Genomic DNA, 17,691 nt, shown 5'->3' on the forward strand with positions numbered 1-17,691 from the left:
AAAAAATCAAAAGCATTTGAAAACACTGATCTTGGTGTTTTGAATGCTTTTAAAGGCAGAGGGGGGATTTGGAGTCTTATAGACCCCAGATCTCTTCACAAAGAGTACCTAACTCAATAAAACAAATCTAAAATAATATCAGGTAATAATAACTAAAATGCACTAAGATAATATGTATTACCCCTATGGTGCATAATTGGTGAAGGGTCATACATAGGTTGTTGAAACACCTGTTTACATATTCAGAATGGAGAAAGAGCTACATGGAAAGGAAGAGGGCAGGGGTGCAGGTGCCAACTACACAAAACTAAAATAGAGGTCTAACCCCTTAAAGATGTTACTCTATATATTTTCCTACATGGTCTCCATTAAACGTCACTGATAAAATAGTTCAGATCAAATTCAATATTCAAACTATTAGGAGTGAGAATGTTCATGTTAAAAATCATACTGGACTTTCAGGAACGCTGCCTGGAATCATCCGTGTAAACCATCAGGATTAGACCGAAATCTTCATGAGGTAAGACTTGATAGGAATCCAACAGGTGGAGGACAAAAAAGGAACATGGTCTCTGGGGCAGAGCAAAATTTATGGGAGTAGGGTCCTATGAGGTAGGAAGAGGGGGGACTAACCCACACGTAGGCTCCCATGGAGTCCGTCAGGAAAGTGTATATCTAGACAAAATTTGCAAAAGCTAACATTTGCTTCCATAGATGGGAGGATTAATACATAACAAATGGCCAAAGTACTTAGTTATACTGTATACAATAACCATTAAAAACAAATTCAGAGCCATAACTGATTTGTCTCCAGGTTCGATATGTTATTCATTTATTTTTCAGCTTTAGGTGTTCTCTTTTCAGTGGAACACTAGCAGGTTTATAGAGTTGGCAAGCAAATACGAATTACAAATAAGGCAGTATTTATCATAATTTAATGCCTACTTAGCAAGCTTGGGATCTGGAAGTTAAAACTACATTTTCAAAGATGCCATTTGTCACTGTGTACCTGCATATTTCCTTGTAGATTGTTTGAATGCTAATTAGCATTTTCCAAAGACTGCACATAATACATTAACAGGTGTTGTTTTGCTTTTTAATTGATATTAACGATCCTATCTTTAAGGTCCTAAGCACTATTAAATCAGTACATTAGTATAAACTATAGGCTAAATTTACTAATTTCCTAAAATGTTTATTTACCATAAAGTCACCAGTATCAGCTTATGTCACCAAACCTGAAATCATTCTCATTTGCATTTACCATGTCTTAAATATAACAAACTCAATCAAAATGAGCAAGCAAAATAATATTATAAAACAAAAAACAAAACAAAACTGTCCAATCTGCAAGCTAATTGATATGGATGATATTTCTGCTAATTGTAAATCGATTTGATGAAATCCTAGAAAACTAGATAAACACACATTTCTAGCAATTTTCTTTTTATATTTTCATTCAGAATTTCGTTGCCAGTGTAACGGACATGACACAACAATGTCTGTTGGATTTCCTACCAAGACAAACAAATAAGTAAACTACAAAAAATAACAGCTGTATAGGACAGACTGTTTGAAGCAGGTAATGACAACCACCAAAGCCGCATAGTTAGTGCAAAAAGTTTATTGGAATTAATTAAAAATATTACAGAAAAATTCCACATACAATTAGAAAACTGACACCTTTCAAAATTGGAATGACACCAAATCACTCATACATAATGGTAAAAACAATCCAGATGGTTGCCAAATGGAGTCAATTAAACATGACTGTAGGTCCTGCTGAACTATAAAGCTGGATGAAAAATTACAATGTACAACTGTACAATTATGTACAGTATCTCTGAAGTTGGCTCTATAGAGAGTAATTGAAGGTATAGGCAGCGGGTAGATGGAAAAGAATCTGGCAATATATAGAAAGCAGCGTTTAGCAGTATAGATAATGCAAGCCATTGGAGGAAGCTAGCTCGCTTAAAGCAAAAGTCCATCAGTACTGAAACAAACACATTACAGTGTTATAATTAGGGTGCCAAGCACCTTTGCATAGTGGCTAAAGTGACCATATGAGTAATTCAACTCAGTATTGACTTGGAATCCACTTGTATGTAACATGCATGCAGGTTATCTCATGCAGGATGGGTTGAGGTAAACTCCTGACAGCACAGGATGTCACCTTGTGAACATCCATTTAGCTAGCAACAAAGCAAATGCAGCAAAGTTCCGTTGAATATGAGAGAAATATATAGGCAGCAAGGCAGAGAGCTAGTGGGAGCAGAGTGAAAAACTGCCGTATATAGATCCACTGCTACAGTCTCTATTCACTTACTGCTTCACCTGCCATGTAGACTGTCAGCCGTCTCTCATTAATCCATAGTGGTTGCTTTGTGCAAGGAATTGCCGAGCCATCACTGCTTTTGAAATTCCTCTTATCCTGTGTTGACAGCGGAACCAAGTTTCTCGATATGATGCAATGTTTTCTGTAAGCTAGACAGCTGCTTTAATTTTGTCTAGATGGAGACAAACAGCCATGGGGAAATAGGGCGCCATATTTTGGGCTCGATGACCAATCAGCAAACTTCTTCAGCACAAGGAGGGGTTATTCTATTGCTTCTTAAGTATCCTCAGTACCCAAGGTTTTTTGACTTGCTAGCAACCTCCTGTGTTGAGATATCACTGCATTACAACAAAAACATATGTGAATAAAAACCTCTAGTGTCATTTAATCTTCTTAACTGAAGAGGAAACAGTTTGTAGAGGCCAAGTGTCTGTTAAGATATAGTCAGGATCTGCTTTCCTATGGTATATAGTATACCGGGCTAACTTTTAGGATTACTAATCAACCATTTCCTGCTATATTTATATTGGTAAACCGGTTAACACAATACTAACCTAATTATATTTAGAAACGTAGAGGAAGAAGAGGAAAAATAAAGGAAGGGGAAGTAAAAGAGTGGAGAAAAATATTATAATAATGAGATAGAATAGAGGGGGAGAAAACTATAATATTAATCCTGGACAAGTACGATTTAAGTTCTTTTACTTAGGTATTCAGTTATAGATAGATCTAATTTCTCCTCCAATTTTAGCTATTAAGTAACATTTACAGATTCAGTGTTCAGGCCTTTTGGTATCAGAGTATTTAAGTTGTAAATCTAATATTTTTCCTACAATATTGAAGTTTATCAAAATCTCCTCTTCTAGGGGGTAGATTTAGAACAAAAATTCCCCCCTTAAGGCCATCTGTTTTTCCAGCATGAACTTCTTTAAAATGGTGTGCCAGGGGATTGTCTCTTTCTTTTTCTTCTTTTTGGGGTTTTCTCTTTATATCTCAAATGCTCACCGATACGAACCCTTAGTTGTCCTTTTGTTTTTCCAATAAGCGCATGTATTTTTTTCAATACTGATGGACTTTCGCTTTAAGAGTGCTAGCTTCCTCCAATGGCTTGCATAATCATCATCCCGTGCTGCCGAGTCTATCTTTCTCAGCTGAGCTGTCAGAACGGAGCCGATGTTTCCTGTATAGTTCTGGCTTTGTCCTGACAGTCTGAGTTAGTCACAGGCGGAGTGATATCAAATGCACTCCGCCTGTGACCGATACAGAAAGCATTGCTTCTATTCTCCTTCAGCGCGGCACTGCCATTATTTCCCACCAGCAGTACCCACAGCACTACCAGCCTGAGCCAGCAGTACCTACAGCAGTAGAAGCCAACAGTACTCACAGCAGTAAAAGCCTGAGCCAGCAGTACCCACAGCAGTACCAGCCCAGCAGTACCAGCCTGAGCCAGCAGTACCAGCCAGCGGTACCAGCCAGCAGTACCCACAGCAGTACCAACCTGAGCCAGACAGTACCCAGAGCAGTACCAGCCAGCCAGCAGTACTTACAGCATAGTACCAGCCAGCAGTACCAGCCTGAGCCAGCAGTACCCACATCAGTACCAGCCAGCAGTACCAGTCAGAGCGAGCAGTACCCACAGCAGTGCCAGCCAGCAGTCTGAGCTAGCAGTACCCACAGCAGTACCAGCCTGAGCCAGCAGTACCAGCCAGCAGTACCCACAACAGTACAAGCCAGCAGTACCCACAGCACAGCACAGTATCAGTCAGCAGTACCCACAACAGTACCAGCCAGCAGTACCCACAGCAGTAACAGCCAGCAGTACAAGCCTGAGCCAGCAGTACCAGCCAGCAGTACCCACAGCAGTACTAGCCAGCAGTACACACAGCAGTACCAGCCAACAGTAACCACCAGCAGTACCAGTCAGCTGTACCCACCAGCTGTACCCACAGCAGTACCAGCCAGCAGTACCCACAGCCATACCAGCCAGCAGTACCAGCCAGCATTTCCCACTAGAAGTACCAGCCAGCAGTAACCACCAGCAGTACCAGCCACCTTTTCCCAAAAGCAGTACCTGCCAGCTGTACCCACCAGCAGTACCAGTCAGCAGTATCCACCAGCAGTACCCACCAGCAGTTCTTTTCAAAACTTACCACCGCAAAGAGTCGACTGTGCTCCAGACTGACCGACGCAAACATGGAAATCCATCATAAATACCAGCTAACATCACACACCTCACCAAAAAGAAGCAGTTCCAGCCATCACATTAGGGGTGAGTTAATTAAATGTTTGACCAAATATAACAGGCTAATTTTAGGTTGATAATTTTGTACGGCCCCCGAATGATGTTATAAATATCCAAATGGCCCTTGGCAGAAAAAGGTTCCCCACCCCTGCTCTAGGCCATGCCACTCTCTTACAACTGATGAGGAAATAACTGCCTCATTTTCTGCAAGCAATAGAAACTGTATCTATGCTTCAGAATGTTCATTGCATGTTGTGCCATGTAATAGAAAAGCCAAGCACTGCCTGCACACTTGTTACTGATGTTTGAAGATCTAGACAGCACAATCTCTTCTAGGATTGGAGGAGAAGGTGTGTCCCTCCTCTGAGTCATTCAGCTGACTAACTTAACTGTTTTTTTTTTTGTGTAATAAGAGATCCTGTTTTTCACAGTATGACAATAAACCAGATGAAACTCTGGAGTTCCAGAATTGTACTCAAAACCTGCTGCCTGCAAATGCTCTCTAGCCACAAATTTATGAAAAACTAAAAACTAAACTAAGTATATATATAAAATATTTTCTGATTTTATGCAAGAAAAAGAGTTGCCTAGAGAATGACTCAAAGGCACCACATTCCAATGAAAATAGGCAAGAAAATTCAACCCGCAAGGGGGAAGAAAATGGGGATTTTAGAGGTGCCAATAAATGTAATGTCAGAGCATTATTCAAAATATACAAAATGTATTCAAATAATTAATTTAAAAAGAATTAACCATAAAGTAGACAAACATACAACATAATTAAAATCAGTTATTTGTGCTACTTTTAAAGTGAGTAAGGAGACACCACTCAGTGTTGGTGAAGCACCGCAAGACACGGATGGTTTGCTGATGGTTTGCTGTTTACCAGTCAATTTGATCAAGATTGGTGTCTCCTCATACAGATTCATGGGAAAATCGTATCTAAGATATAATCTGGATCAGAAGATATCCCTAAATCAACAAGAGAGTGAATGTTTCTTAGTTTTTTTTGTATGTGCCAACTGTGCATCCAGAAAGAATGATATAGAATTCAGATGCAAACTAAACATATTGAGTATAATAATCCCACTTTTATAGCATTTATATCTACTGTACCTTATGCCAAGCATGACAGGAGCTGATGGCTACACCGAATTGACAAAGAGTCATTATGTTTGAGAACAGGTAAAAAACACTCAAAGTTCTGAGCTTAATGCATATTCTGAGTGGTGTAAGACCGAACAATTTGTTTTACTAAACTTAGGGGTTAATTTATAAAGAATTTGCTTAGCCATTTTCCCCCTGAAAGTGCAAGAACATATGTTCTGTGTGAATGGGGCAAACACAGATGTAAATAGGCAACATCCTGTGTCGCCTAAATGTAAAAAATTGATTTTAAATGTAAAATATTGCATTTGTCCTCTAGATGGAGTTACGCATTATGATCATTTTCTATAATACTTAGCTCCGTCTATTGGCTAAATACACAATTTTTCATTTAAAATCAACCACTTACATGTGAAAAGCACAGAATATAACCTATTTAGAATCATTTTTTTGTCCTATTCACTGGGTGAACCGCTGTGCATTTTTGTTTTTTGAATTAACCCTTTTTTATCAATCACTAAATCATACAAAATCATCAGACAAAATACATTAGTAAAATGCCAGGAAATGCAGAAGATATTTTTTTTTTTTTTGGTTGAGATTACTTTCATATGCTAGAATATGGTTTCATCCTCTGCCTTAACTCATATAAGACCTACTAATTGTAACCAATCTGATTTCAGGTGTAATTTTTTGTAACAAATTGAGTCAAATAATAAACTTTTTTTTTTTTCTGTAGCAAAATTATATTCTTTTTTTTTTATATGTTTATTTATTCATTTTCAAAAAGAAAGAGTACAAAATACCAATCTCGTCATACAATAGTTTCATGCATTTGTGATTCCCCCCACTCCCTTAATCTATCCCTCCCCCCCCAGTCCCCTCTCATTAATTAACTTTCGTCTTTTCCCCCACTCCATTTGGTATACTCCTGGGTCCAGTCCTCCCAACTATTAACCCAATCTTCTGTCTCATCTTCCCCCCATTCTCTTAGGTATTCTCTTAGGTATTCTAAAGTTCTTATTTTCTTGACTTTTTTAGTCCAGTCTCCTATTGTTGGGGCTTCCTCTTTCTGCCAGAGTAGTGGGATCAACCCCTTTGCAGCATTCATTAAATGGGGAATCAATGATATTTTTTACTGAACTCTTTGTGCCATGAAATAAACAGTACCAGGGTTCTTCCGGGATCTATGCACCCGTAATTTTTTTAATTTGGGCCAAAACCTCCTTCCAGTATTTTTTTATTTTCGGGCATTCCCACCATAGGTGGGCCATTGTTCCTACTTCTAAGCATCCCCTCCGACAGTATTTTGACTTCTCCTTCTGATAGTTATGGGCTTTATCTGGGGTGTTATACCATCTAGCCATGCATTTATAATTCATTTCAGCTGTGTTCACATCTACTGTGGAACTGCGTATTAACTTTAAACTTTTTCCTAAGTGAAAATCCTTGTTCTGTGTTCCCAGTTCCCTTTCCCATTTTTCAATGAAAGGCGGTACTGCCGGAGCCATCATGTCCACCAATATTTTATATATATTTGAAATACTGTTCTTATGCTTTTCAAAGGCACATATTTGCTCAAAAGGAAGCAATTCATCCTCAGCTCTTAGTGGTTTTGGTAGAGATGCAACAAAATGTTTCAGCTGGCAGTATCGCCATTCATTTATTTTCCAATTCTTTTGTTTTAGTTCACTCAATGTGTATATTTTCCCCTTCTCCATAATATCTTTCAACCTCAAATAATATACTTTACAGTATAAATGTTGTCTGTCCTCTCTTTCAGTTTTTATTCAAGATAATCAGTTATTTTTTTAACACTTTATATTCACTATTTTATATTTTTTAAGACGCTTTATATAGAACAGGTGTCTATTGTTACATTTTAAAACACACATGTTCTGATTTTAGATGTTCCCCTTTCTCCTACCACCTTATTATTCTACTCTTAATGCTTGTATTGAATATGTAATGAAGTTTTTAAAAGATATTGTCATAAATCCAGCTTAAGGTATTTATATTATGACTACATGGGCATTCAATACCACATTAATCTTTCCTGTAATCGTAGCTTGTGAGAATAAAAGTGGCTGTGGGTATAAAAAGAATGGCAGGAGTTGTAGACAAGCTCCCTGCATAATAAATAGTCCCTAAGCTACACAATAAGTCAGACAAGCATGAGTCATGTTCATTATTTATTAAGGCAACTTACATCCACTTCTAAAAATGTCATAATTCTCATATGAGCAAGAAGGGAAGTCTGACTGTGCTGGCCTCCTGTATCACACACTCCATGTTACTGTGATATTCGTGTCTGGCTATTCAGAACAGCATTTATTGCAGAAGGAGTCACCGTTACAGGCAAAAAAAAAATGATTTCTCAGTACATATAATTTTTATTGAGCATTCACCAGTTTCCTGGCAATAGACTTCATACTCTTAAATAACCATTGTCCTGTTAATGTACCCTTTCTGTTTTTATTAACCTATGAACAAACTCACTTTTAGAACTTAACAATGCAGGGAGCCATTTAAAAGCCTTTACAAAGCTGCACACATTGAGATAAACTTTGCTTAATAGGAAATAAACTATTTTACCATTCCTCTACGCATCACATTAGGAGACTCATAAGAGTACTCAACAAGAACAAGCTCATAGAACAAGTATCGACTTGCCTGTATTAGAGGTTAGAATGTTTCAAGAAGTGAACACTTTTTATATATTTAATCCTTAAAGTAACTATTTTATTATGGCATAATACCCTGTATCTAATTATGGGGCAAATTACACAAGATAATCAGGGCAAGCAATCTTTAAGAACTTGCACTTATCTTTGCTCCTTCTGTTTCTATTAAATCCCTTCTCTGCTCCCTATGGTTCTAACTCTCCCTACAGCCATCTGTTCCACAAGAGTGACATCGCAATGTTATTGCTCTCATAACTGCTTCCTTAACCTTGTCTAAAAATATGAATTACATTTTTCAAGCATTTGTTTTATAATTACTCTGGAATTGTGTTGTTATATTGCATTTTACCCATGACAAACAAATGTTAATGTCTTTCCATGCTATGAATGGAGAGGCCTATAGGCTGTATATAATATATATTCCTGTCAGAACTAGCACATCTTTATTCTTTAAAAAAATAAACTTGCATTCAAAAGGCACACTTTTACTCTTCTTATACTAAAATCACATTAATGTAAAGGTTTCAAGTTATATGTGGCCTAAAGGGAAAGTATACAACTGAATCTCTGTATCTACTCTTTGTTTATTTATTACAGGTACTTGTATAACCCTGATAACTTCTGCAACGCTTGTACTGTATATTGTAGATTCACATCATTCCGTGCCCTCAAGGAAACATCAGGCACAGGGAGAACATACAAACTCCAGGCAGTTGAGATTCCAATTTGGCGCACAATTTGGTGCATCAAGTTGGCATAATGGTATATATTTTTAATTCTATGTTTTCATGGGCCATTATTAATCATAACCCCATAAAGCTTAATGCGGAAGAACATATAAGAAAGTACGCTTTGAAGAGAAGGTTGCACTTACCACTTCTTAGAAATAACTTGCCCTATCAATTCTTTGGACTGGATCAATCTGTATTTAAAGTTAAACACTACTGCTACATTATTTTCCAGATTAGAAAATAGTATACACTCTTTAATTATATTGACAGCACCCAAAAATAAGGTATACAAATAAAAACAGCAAAGCAGCCATTCAATCCTTCACAAAATTCATTTGCTGAATTATTTGAACAAAAGAGATGAGCAGGCTTCTAAAAATTTCACTCTGTCATCAGTCTGCACAGTCCACTCAGGCAATCTTGTTTGCTGGGTTAATTCAGCCTTCGGTACTATTTTTTCAATCATGGCTACAAACCCATGATAACGCAAATGGATAAATAGTGATTTAGTCATACTTCAGAGTAAAGCTTCCCCAAGCGGTAAAGGGATCTAGTGCAGGCGAACAAAGATAGATAAATCTTTGAAATTTTTTTTCACTTAGCTATAATGTGGTGATGGGTACACAAGACTATTGTTCCTCGTCTATGATCTATTATTTAGTTCCAGGGATGAACATTCACCATGTAGGTAAATTTAGATCTTTTAGGCTATAAACAAAATGAACGTGTCCTCTGAATTGCATATAAAAACAATAGAAACAGTTGGGCTTCTCCAAACCAAAGAAAAAGTCAAACATTAGATAATAATTATTATCCCAGATTACCTGCAGACATGCTGGAGCCCTTCCCTGGGGTTTATTCACGTCAACTGCAACCAATTGCCAACCACCAGCTGCATCTTCATGGAACATCTTGTGGGAAAAACATAGTCTGGCATTAATGTATGGTCTATACTGTCAAAATAATAATGTTATATATTTTAAATAGATGATACGCTTTACAAAAGTAGATTTAATCAGCAGATTTTGCCTTTCATTAGGTTTGTCCCATTCAATTGTACATGAGAAGTTCATAGCTTCACTTTCCCCTGTGGAGTCAGCTAGCTTTGCCAAAGTCTAGTAGAACAGCTAAAGCTTTAAAAAGTATGGCACTATTTTCTAAGCCCAATGGCTTTGCTTCACAATTTCACATTCTCTACCTTACCTAGTTATTTGCACTTGCATAGTTAGTATCTCAACCAGTCCAATGTCTATCCAGTGCTAAAATGCCTACTATCAGCCTAATTAAAAAAAAAAAAAAAAAAAAGTTAGCTGGCAGACAGCAAATGATGTAGAAATAATATTAGAAAATAACAGGGTAAAAGTAATGTCTACATATTTAAGTAATGAGAGTTCGATTTAAATAAAGGTTTCACTCTGAACAGGGCTAGCTATTTTCCTGGAGCCTATAGGCACAAAACTCTTAGTGCACTAAAAAACACCCCTCCAATAAATCAACACTTTTACACCAAACATCTTGGTTTACTAGTTCTACCCTGCCCTTAAAATACTGAGACAATGTGCAAATAAGCAAATACAAGAGGATGATTTTTCTTCTGATAAGTGATGCCCAAAGGTACAAGCCTAATCTGTTTAACCACTTAAGCCCCAGAAGATTTTACCCCCTCCCTGACCAGGGCCTATTTTGCGATTCGGCACTGCATGACTTTAACGGACAATTGCGCGGTCGTGCGATGCTGTACCCAAACAAATTTGACGTCCTTTTTTTCCCACAGACAGAGCTTTCTTTTGGTGGTATTTGATCACCTGTACAATTTTTTGATCATGTGCTATAAACAAAAAAAGAGCGACAATTTTGCAAAAATAACAAAATTTTTCAATTTTTTTTATATGAAATTCCCCCCCAAAAAAAAGTAAAAATCAAAATTTTTAACATTTTAGGCCAATTTGTTTTCTGCTACATATGTTTGGTAAAAAAAATTGCAAAAAGCGTATTTTGATTGGTTTGCGCAAAAGTTATTGCGTTTACTAACTAAGGGAAAGATTTTTGTCTTTTTTTTTTTTAACGAGTAATGGAGGCCATCTGCAATTTTTTTTGCGGGACTGCGACATTGTGGCAGACAGATCGGACCCTTGACTGACATTTTTGACACTTTTGGGGGTACCAGTGACATTACTACAGTAATCAGTGCTATACATATACACTGTTACTGTAAAAATGACACTGGCAGGGAAGGAGTTAACTTTATTTGTACTGTGATTGGATGTGGCTGTGTGTGTAACAGCACAGATCTACGGTACTACATACCAGGACCGTATGATCTGTGCTGTTACACAGGGGAGAAAGACAGGCGGCTTTGTTTACATTAGCCGCCTGCCTTTCTCCCAGTGTAACCGACGATCGCGAGTGACTACCCAGTTTCTCCCAGTATAACCGACTCGCGCGGGGGGGGGGGGGGATCCGTGAGCGAGCGGGAGTGTGACTCCAGCGGCGCGCGCTCGCTCCCTAGAGCCTCACAGGCAAGCGACGTAGTAATACGTCGCTTTGCCTGTGAGCGGCTGACTGCCGACGTAAATAGTCGTTAGGCAGTCGGCAAGGGGTTAAAAGTAAACCCAGCCCTGGATTATGTAATTTTTCTGCCTGGCCCTGAGTATGTTAGGTATTAAATATACTGTATATATGATCTGCTAAATACTGAGCACTAATTAGCTCATCACTACCACATGGTAATGTTACATGATAACAAGGCCACAAATTCACACATTAAAGCAAACTAACTCTAGCGAGCAGGGCTCCTCATTACTCCCTTATTGTATTGTAACTATACCATCTAAAAAAATATATACAGTGTATATTCCTCGCGCCAATGGGAGAGTATTAATAGAGATTAAAAATATTGGTGGATCTTATCATTAAAATTAAAGCCTAAAAACAGTAAAATTAGCAGCTGCTGTACAAATAAAATGGTAATAGAGTATCTATGGCCTTATAAATAGACCAAATACAGCGCTTGCTCAAACCAGTGACTACCAATAACTATATCATTCTCGCTGTAGTAAGTATAATACCAGTATAAATATCCCAAATTAATACAACATGTGATCAAAAAATTCCATCTAATAAATCATGTGCAAATTGCATGGTGAATAAAACATATAAATATATACATAAAATTATCCAAAATTGTGTAGAAAATTGTAAAATTCCTAAAAATTAATATATACGTAGATAATCACCTACCTATCAAGCCCAGGGGGCTTTTCAAGTGTGAACGGTCCTAATGCCATACGGCATATAGAACCCATTCAATCTGGTAAGTGATCCAGCTTATTTATTCACAAAGAAATTGATATCACAAGCAAATTATGCTAGAGCAAATGCACTTTTGAATTGAAGATATATTTTTTGTCATCAAGGACACTCATCACGTTTTTGAGCACTGAAGGCACTTTTATACATTTTTTTGGGACTATTTTCCTTGATTATCTACGTATATATTAATTTTTAGGAATTTTACAATTTTCTACACACTTTTGGATAATTTTATATATATATTTATATGTTTTATTCACCATGCAATTTGCACATGAACTATACCATCTGCCCTGATAATGTAAAGTGCTGCAAAAATTGTTGGTGCAATATAAATCCTGTATAATAATACAAATAATATGAATAACTAATTCTCTGGTTATTCTTCAATCATGTTTCATCCTACCAAGACTCACAGAAGTTTGTTTTGCTGGCATTAACATGGTTATAAGCTTTACAATAAATGAGATGTGTGAGGCTAAACTAAATTGACACATACGACCATGAGGGACCATGTTTCAGATCATTTGACCTTAAGCAAATGTCTTGCTGAGCAAAATCTGACATGTTGCAAAAAGCATTTCACCCACTGTGTGTCTTGAAAAGATCTTTTCAATTTTCCTTCAAAGCTACCCTGGAGCATGAGCTGGAACATAGAGCTGCCTCCCTGACTGCTATGTGTCCTGAGGCTTAGGTATTGGAATTCAACACAAGAAAACCCTTCTTAGACAAGGAGAAATGACACGATAATGTATCTACAAAAGGTGACATTATTATTATTAGCATTACTATACAAATGCCTTTTTCATGCTAACTGACCAAAAATAATGCATCTTCTGCAGTTCTTTTGAAAAAAGATTTTTAGTAATGAAAAACAAAACACAAGTAAATAAAATATTATCAGAAATAACACAGAGCCTTTCAGTACTCTACTCTACTCTACATCTTTCACCTTGGGTCTGAATTATGACACCATTAGAGGAAAGAACTTTCTAAGACAAATCTAAGCAACCAATCAGATTCAAACTTCTAACAATCATTTTGCAGTAAGGATGTACCAGGAGCCAGTAGGGACAGAAATATGGGAGCTGCCATAAATGATGTGATCTGAGGTGCAATAGTCACCTAAAATCTGAGTTACTAGGCTGTCAACTGCCTGGTAACCCACACTGTCTTCCATTCTTAGTAGTGCAAGCAGATGAAAATCAGCTGTTCAGGTGACGAAAATCAGATTTTGGGCGAGTTGGCGCTTAAGCTTAGTTAAAAAATGGTAAATAAGTAAAAAGATCTCCGAGTTAAGCCTACACATTTTTCCTAATTAAACGATTGTTAATAAGCTTAGTCATACCTGGAGTTTTTTAATTGTCTGAGACAGTTGTTACCCTTAGTTTTATAATATCACTTAAAATAACTGTCAGAAGAAAGAAAAAGTATTTTTTATTCACCTGTAAAATCCACACACATAGCATAGTCTAAGACAACAGTCACCTCCAAGTCACAGTAATCCTCAGTTTTTTTTTAAAAAAAACAATAAAGGATTAACTGAAGAAAAAGGGAAGGTCTCTTGTCCTGTACTGTACTTCAAGAAAGGGATTTTACAGGTAAGTAAAAAATCCTTTTTTTCCTGATCATAGAGTTAAGCAGTGTTTCTCAACTCCGGGCCTCAGGGCACACTAACAGGCCAGGTTTGCAAGAAAACTGAAATACATCACAGGTGATATCATTTGCTGCTCAGTGATTGCAGTATTCTAGTCTGCATCACCACAAGGTAATACTTAAAATCTGGCCGGTTAGTGTGCCCTGAGGACCGGAGTTGAGAAGCACTGGAGTAAAGGACACTGTGTAGAGAGCAAATGACAACAGACTCACAATAGGAAAACAAGATGTACAAACTCTAACTAGACAGTTGCTTGCAACACCTTATAGCTGAAGCCGTTACCAGCAGAACCTTGAACATCAACCTGGTAAAAGTTTGCAAGCATGTAAACAGGGGACCATTTGACAGTCTTGCAAACCTGTGAAACAGATGCTTGATGCTGAAACACCCAGGAAACACCCACAAATGTAGTGGAGTGCACCTTAACAGGAAAGGGAGGAACCCTATATTATAGGGAATAGGCTTGAACAATAACCTGTCAAATCCACCTAGCGATGGAGGGAAATAAGCAGGATACCCTCTCTGATGGCCCTTATGAAGGACATAGAGGATAGAGATGGCCCAAATGACCAACTGTTCGGTTCGCACCAGAACTTTCGAACATCACAAAAGTTGGGAACGAATAACGAACCCCATTAAAGTCTATGGGACCCGAACTGTAAAAATCAAAAATGCCCATTTTGAAGGCCTACATGGAAGTAATTGGGCATACAATAGTTATGGGGGTTTGGGTACTACCCTGGGGGACATGTATCAGTGAAAAATTTGTTTGTAAAAAATTTCATTTTTAAATGAGCAGTGATTTACTGATGCTTAAAGTAAAAGCATAAACATGAGAAATAACAATAAAAATGAAAAATGTATTTCAATATAGTGTGGGGGGGGGGTCCCCTTAGTCTACCTGTAAAGTGGCACATCTGTACTGTGTATAGAAGCTAAGCCAAAAAATGCCATTTTCCCTGCAAGCTTTCTTTATTATGTAAACAACGGCTTGGGGAGCCAGTCTGAAGTAGTGATCGACCGATTATCGGCAACACTGATATATCGGTGGCCGATATGCACTTTCCTGATATATCCGTATCGGCCTTTGGATTTACCGATATTGCCGATATTTCGGGAAAGTGCTGTACCGGAGTGATGCCTGCAGCTAGAGGCATCACCCCGGTATCGGCGTCCATAGCCGACGGTCGGCTGTCTTGTAATGACATCCGATGCGGCTGAGAAGCCGCTCGGCTGTCATTTCAAGGAGCAGGGGGGGGACCCGGGCATCCTACCTGCAGGGCTGCCAAAGAGAAGACACGATCAAAGCCGCATTCGGCTCTGACCGGGTCTCCATTTTTTTGAATTGGCATTTCGAATGCTTTTAAGTGCAGAGGAGGGGTTTGGGGTCTTTTAGACCCCCAGATCCCTCCACCACAGTACCTGTAGACATTAAAAAAAAAAATTTAATGTCCGAAAATATCGGGCAATATCGGCCGATACCGATATCCGATGACCAAGATATCGGTATCTGCGTTACAAAAACGATATTGGTTGATCAATAGTCTGAATGACGAGGCCACAATGCAATGCACTGGGAACAAGATTAGAGATTTTTTGGATAAATTCTGTTGACTCTTCCGCAGACTTTGGATAGAAGTAACAGATGCAGGAAATATTGGTGTTTGGGTGTCGGAGGTACCTTCACACAGCAACCCTATAGAGGTAATCTTGATGAAAGCAAAAATTGCCCTGCTGTCAAAAATTGAAATGATATGCACCTGTCAAACAGGTGCGAAAAAATTGGTCTTAGGGTGTTAACTTTGCCCATGAAACCTACACCAAAAAAAATCTTCCAGATTAACACCCACAATGCTAGGCAGCAAAGAAGTCTTGAAGAGATTCCACATCCCAAAAACACTTAATCACTGAGAAAACCTTCAGCAGCACTAAATGCCTATTCGGAAAGCACGCTGGATGCAGGGCAGCCCAGCAGCTCAATTGCATGCTGGGCAAGTTCTGGCCAGTGGTCTATTCTCATGACCCCGTAACCCAGTGGTTTGTCAACTGGAAAGCTCTTGATCTCTGTTTTCGCACCTAGATAATCATCCACCATAAGATGCAGAGGCTGCAGATGGGATGTGGAAGCTGAGAGCCCTGGGAGGCGAGTACTAAAAAAATTGTGAAATGGATCACTTTTGCGGCCCCCTTCTCCATTGCTCCTCTCTTGACCAACAGAAGCCTCAAAACTACATTTTCAACGAGACTGTAACCTACCAGAGCCGGGAAAAGCATTAGATAAACTCCTCTTCAAAGAGTCCTCAAGAGATTTCATCTTCTGCACCCTCTGTGGGGACAGGATAAGTTCTGAAACTTTCCCCTTGTAACGGTGGTCAAGGAGGGTTGCCAACCAATAGTGCTCCTTCTCCTTGATGCCACGTATTCTCGGGTCCTTTCACAGGCTTTGAAGCATGAGGGAGTCCATGCACCACAAGTTTGTGGAGGCATGAGAAGCAGACTCCTCAGGATCACTAAGGATTACAGTATCTCAAATTGTCCCTTCCTAGCCACGTATTACTCCCAAGGGTTTTGGGGATGGAAACCCATCTCTTAAGGTTTGACGTATGTCTTCTACTGTTTAAATGCCTCCAAGACTGCCAGAATCTTCCTCCTTCTACTCCCATTCCTCTGGTGTGTTCTGTGGCATAGGAAGAATGGTTTCTGCACAAAGTGGGCCTCGAGAGGAAAGGAAGTCCTCCTCTTCCTCCTGCTTTTCTGCGTGCCTTGAGTGCCCTGTCCATAATGCCACATAGGGTCTGCTCCAGCAGGAACACAACAGGGATTGTGTCACTGATGCCTGCATTGTTATGGCTCACCATCCTTGTGGCCTCCTCAAATGGTGACAATACATTGCATGCATCCTTTATCAGCAGCCATTGGCGTGGAGTAAAAAAGCCAGGCTGGCTTGAGCCTGTCATAATATCTTGCAGCGTTGCCAAAGTCGAGTTCCACCTGGTGGGCATATCACAAATCAGTACCTATTTAAGAACCGCTGCACTGCCAAATTGAGGACATGTGACAGGCATGGCACATGTGTCAACTTTCCCTGTCTAAGGGTGGACAGGAGGTTTGTGCCATTATCACACACCACCATTCCTGGCTCCAGCTGGTGTGGCGTTAACCACTTCTGAGCCTGCCCCTGCAGAGCTGCAAGAATCTTGGCTCTGGTGTGGTTCCTGTACGCTAGACACACCAACTGAAGCACTGCATGGCACCTTTTAGCCTGACCCATTGAATAGCCCCTTGAACGCCTAGGGGGTACTTGTGGTTCGTAGGACAATTGAGCAAAGGAGAACATGGATGAGGAGGAAGGCCTAGAGCTAACAAATCTCACATTATCACCACTACCTGTATGGAGAGACGTGGCGCCACAACAAGCTGCAGCACTGAGCCCTGTCCTGCATCCTTCCGAATTGCAAGCAGAGTTACCCAGTGTGCTGTGAATAAAATATAGTCAGTGTGCTGTGAATAAAAATATAATCATCAGTGTCCTGATTATCAGGGTAAACAATGTACTGACAGTGTTGCCAGTTAACGGCTCGGCTATCCTTTCCTCTCACAGACACAGCGTGAGAGGAAAGGAC

At 39.0% G+C, this 17,691-nt stretch overlaps 1 protein-coding gene across 2 annotated transcripts in view; it reads right to left on the reverse strand.

Moving 5' to 3' along the window:
• The window catches only part of NALCN (sodium leak channel, non-selective), an 897,007-nt gene that overhangs the window by 431,293 nt on the left and 448,023 nt on the right, over nucleotides 1-17,691 (reverse strand). For both annotated transcript variants that reach the window (XM_082245388.1, XM_082245387.1), the window contains one exon: nucleotides 9,924-10,010. In XM_082245388.1, the coding sequence (XP_082101514.1) occupies nucleotides 9,924-10,010 (87 nt within the window). The remainder of the gene's footprint in view (nucleotides 1-9,923; nucleotides 10,011-17,691) is intronic.

This window comes from Pelophylax lessonae (genome assembly GCF_965119305.1).
Source record: "Pelophylax lessonae genome assembly, chromosome: 2".
NCBI lineage: Eukaryota > Metazoa > Chordata > Amphibia > Anura > Ranidae > Pelophylax > Pelophylax lessonae.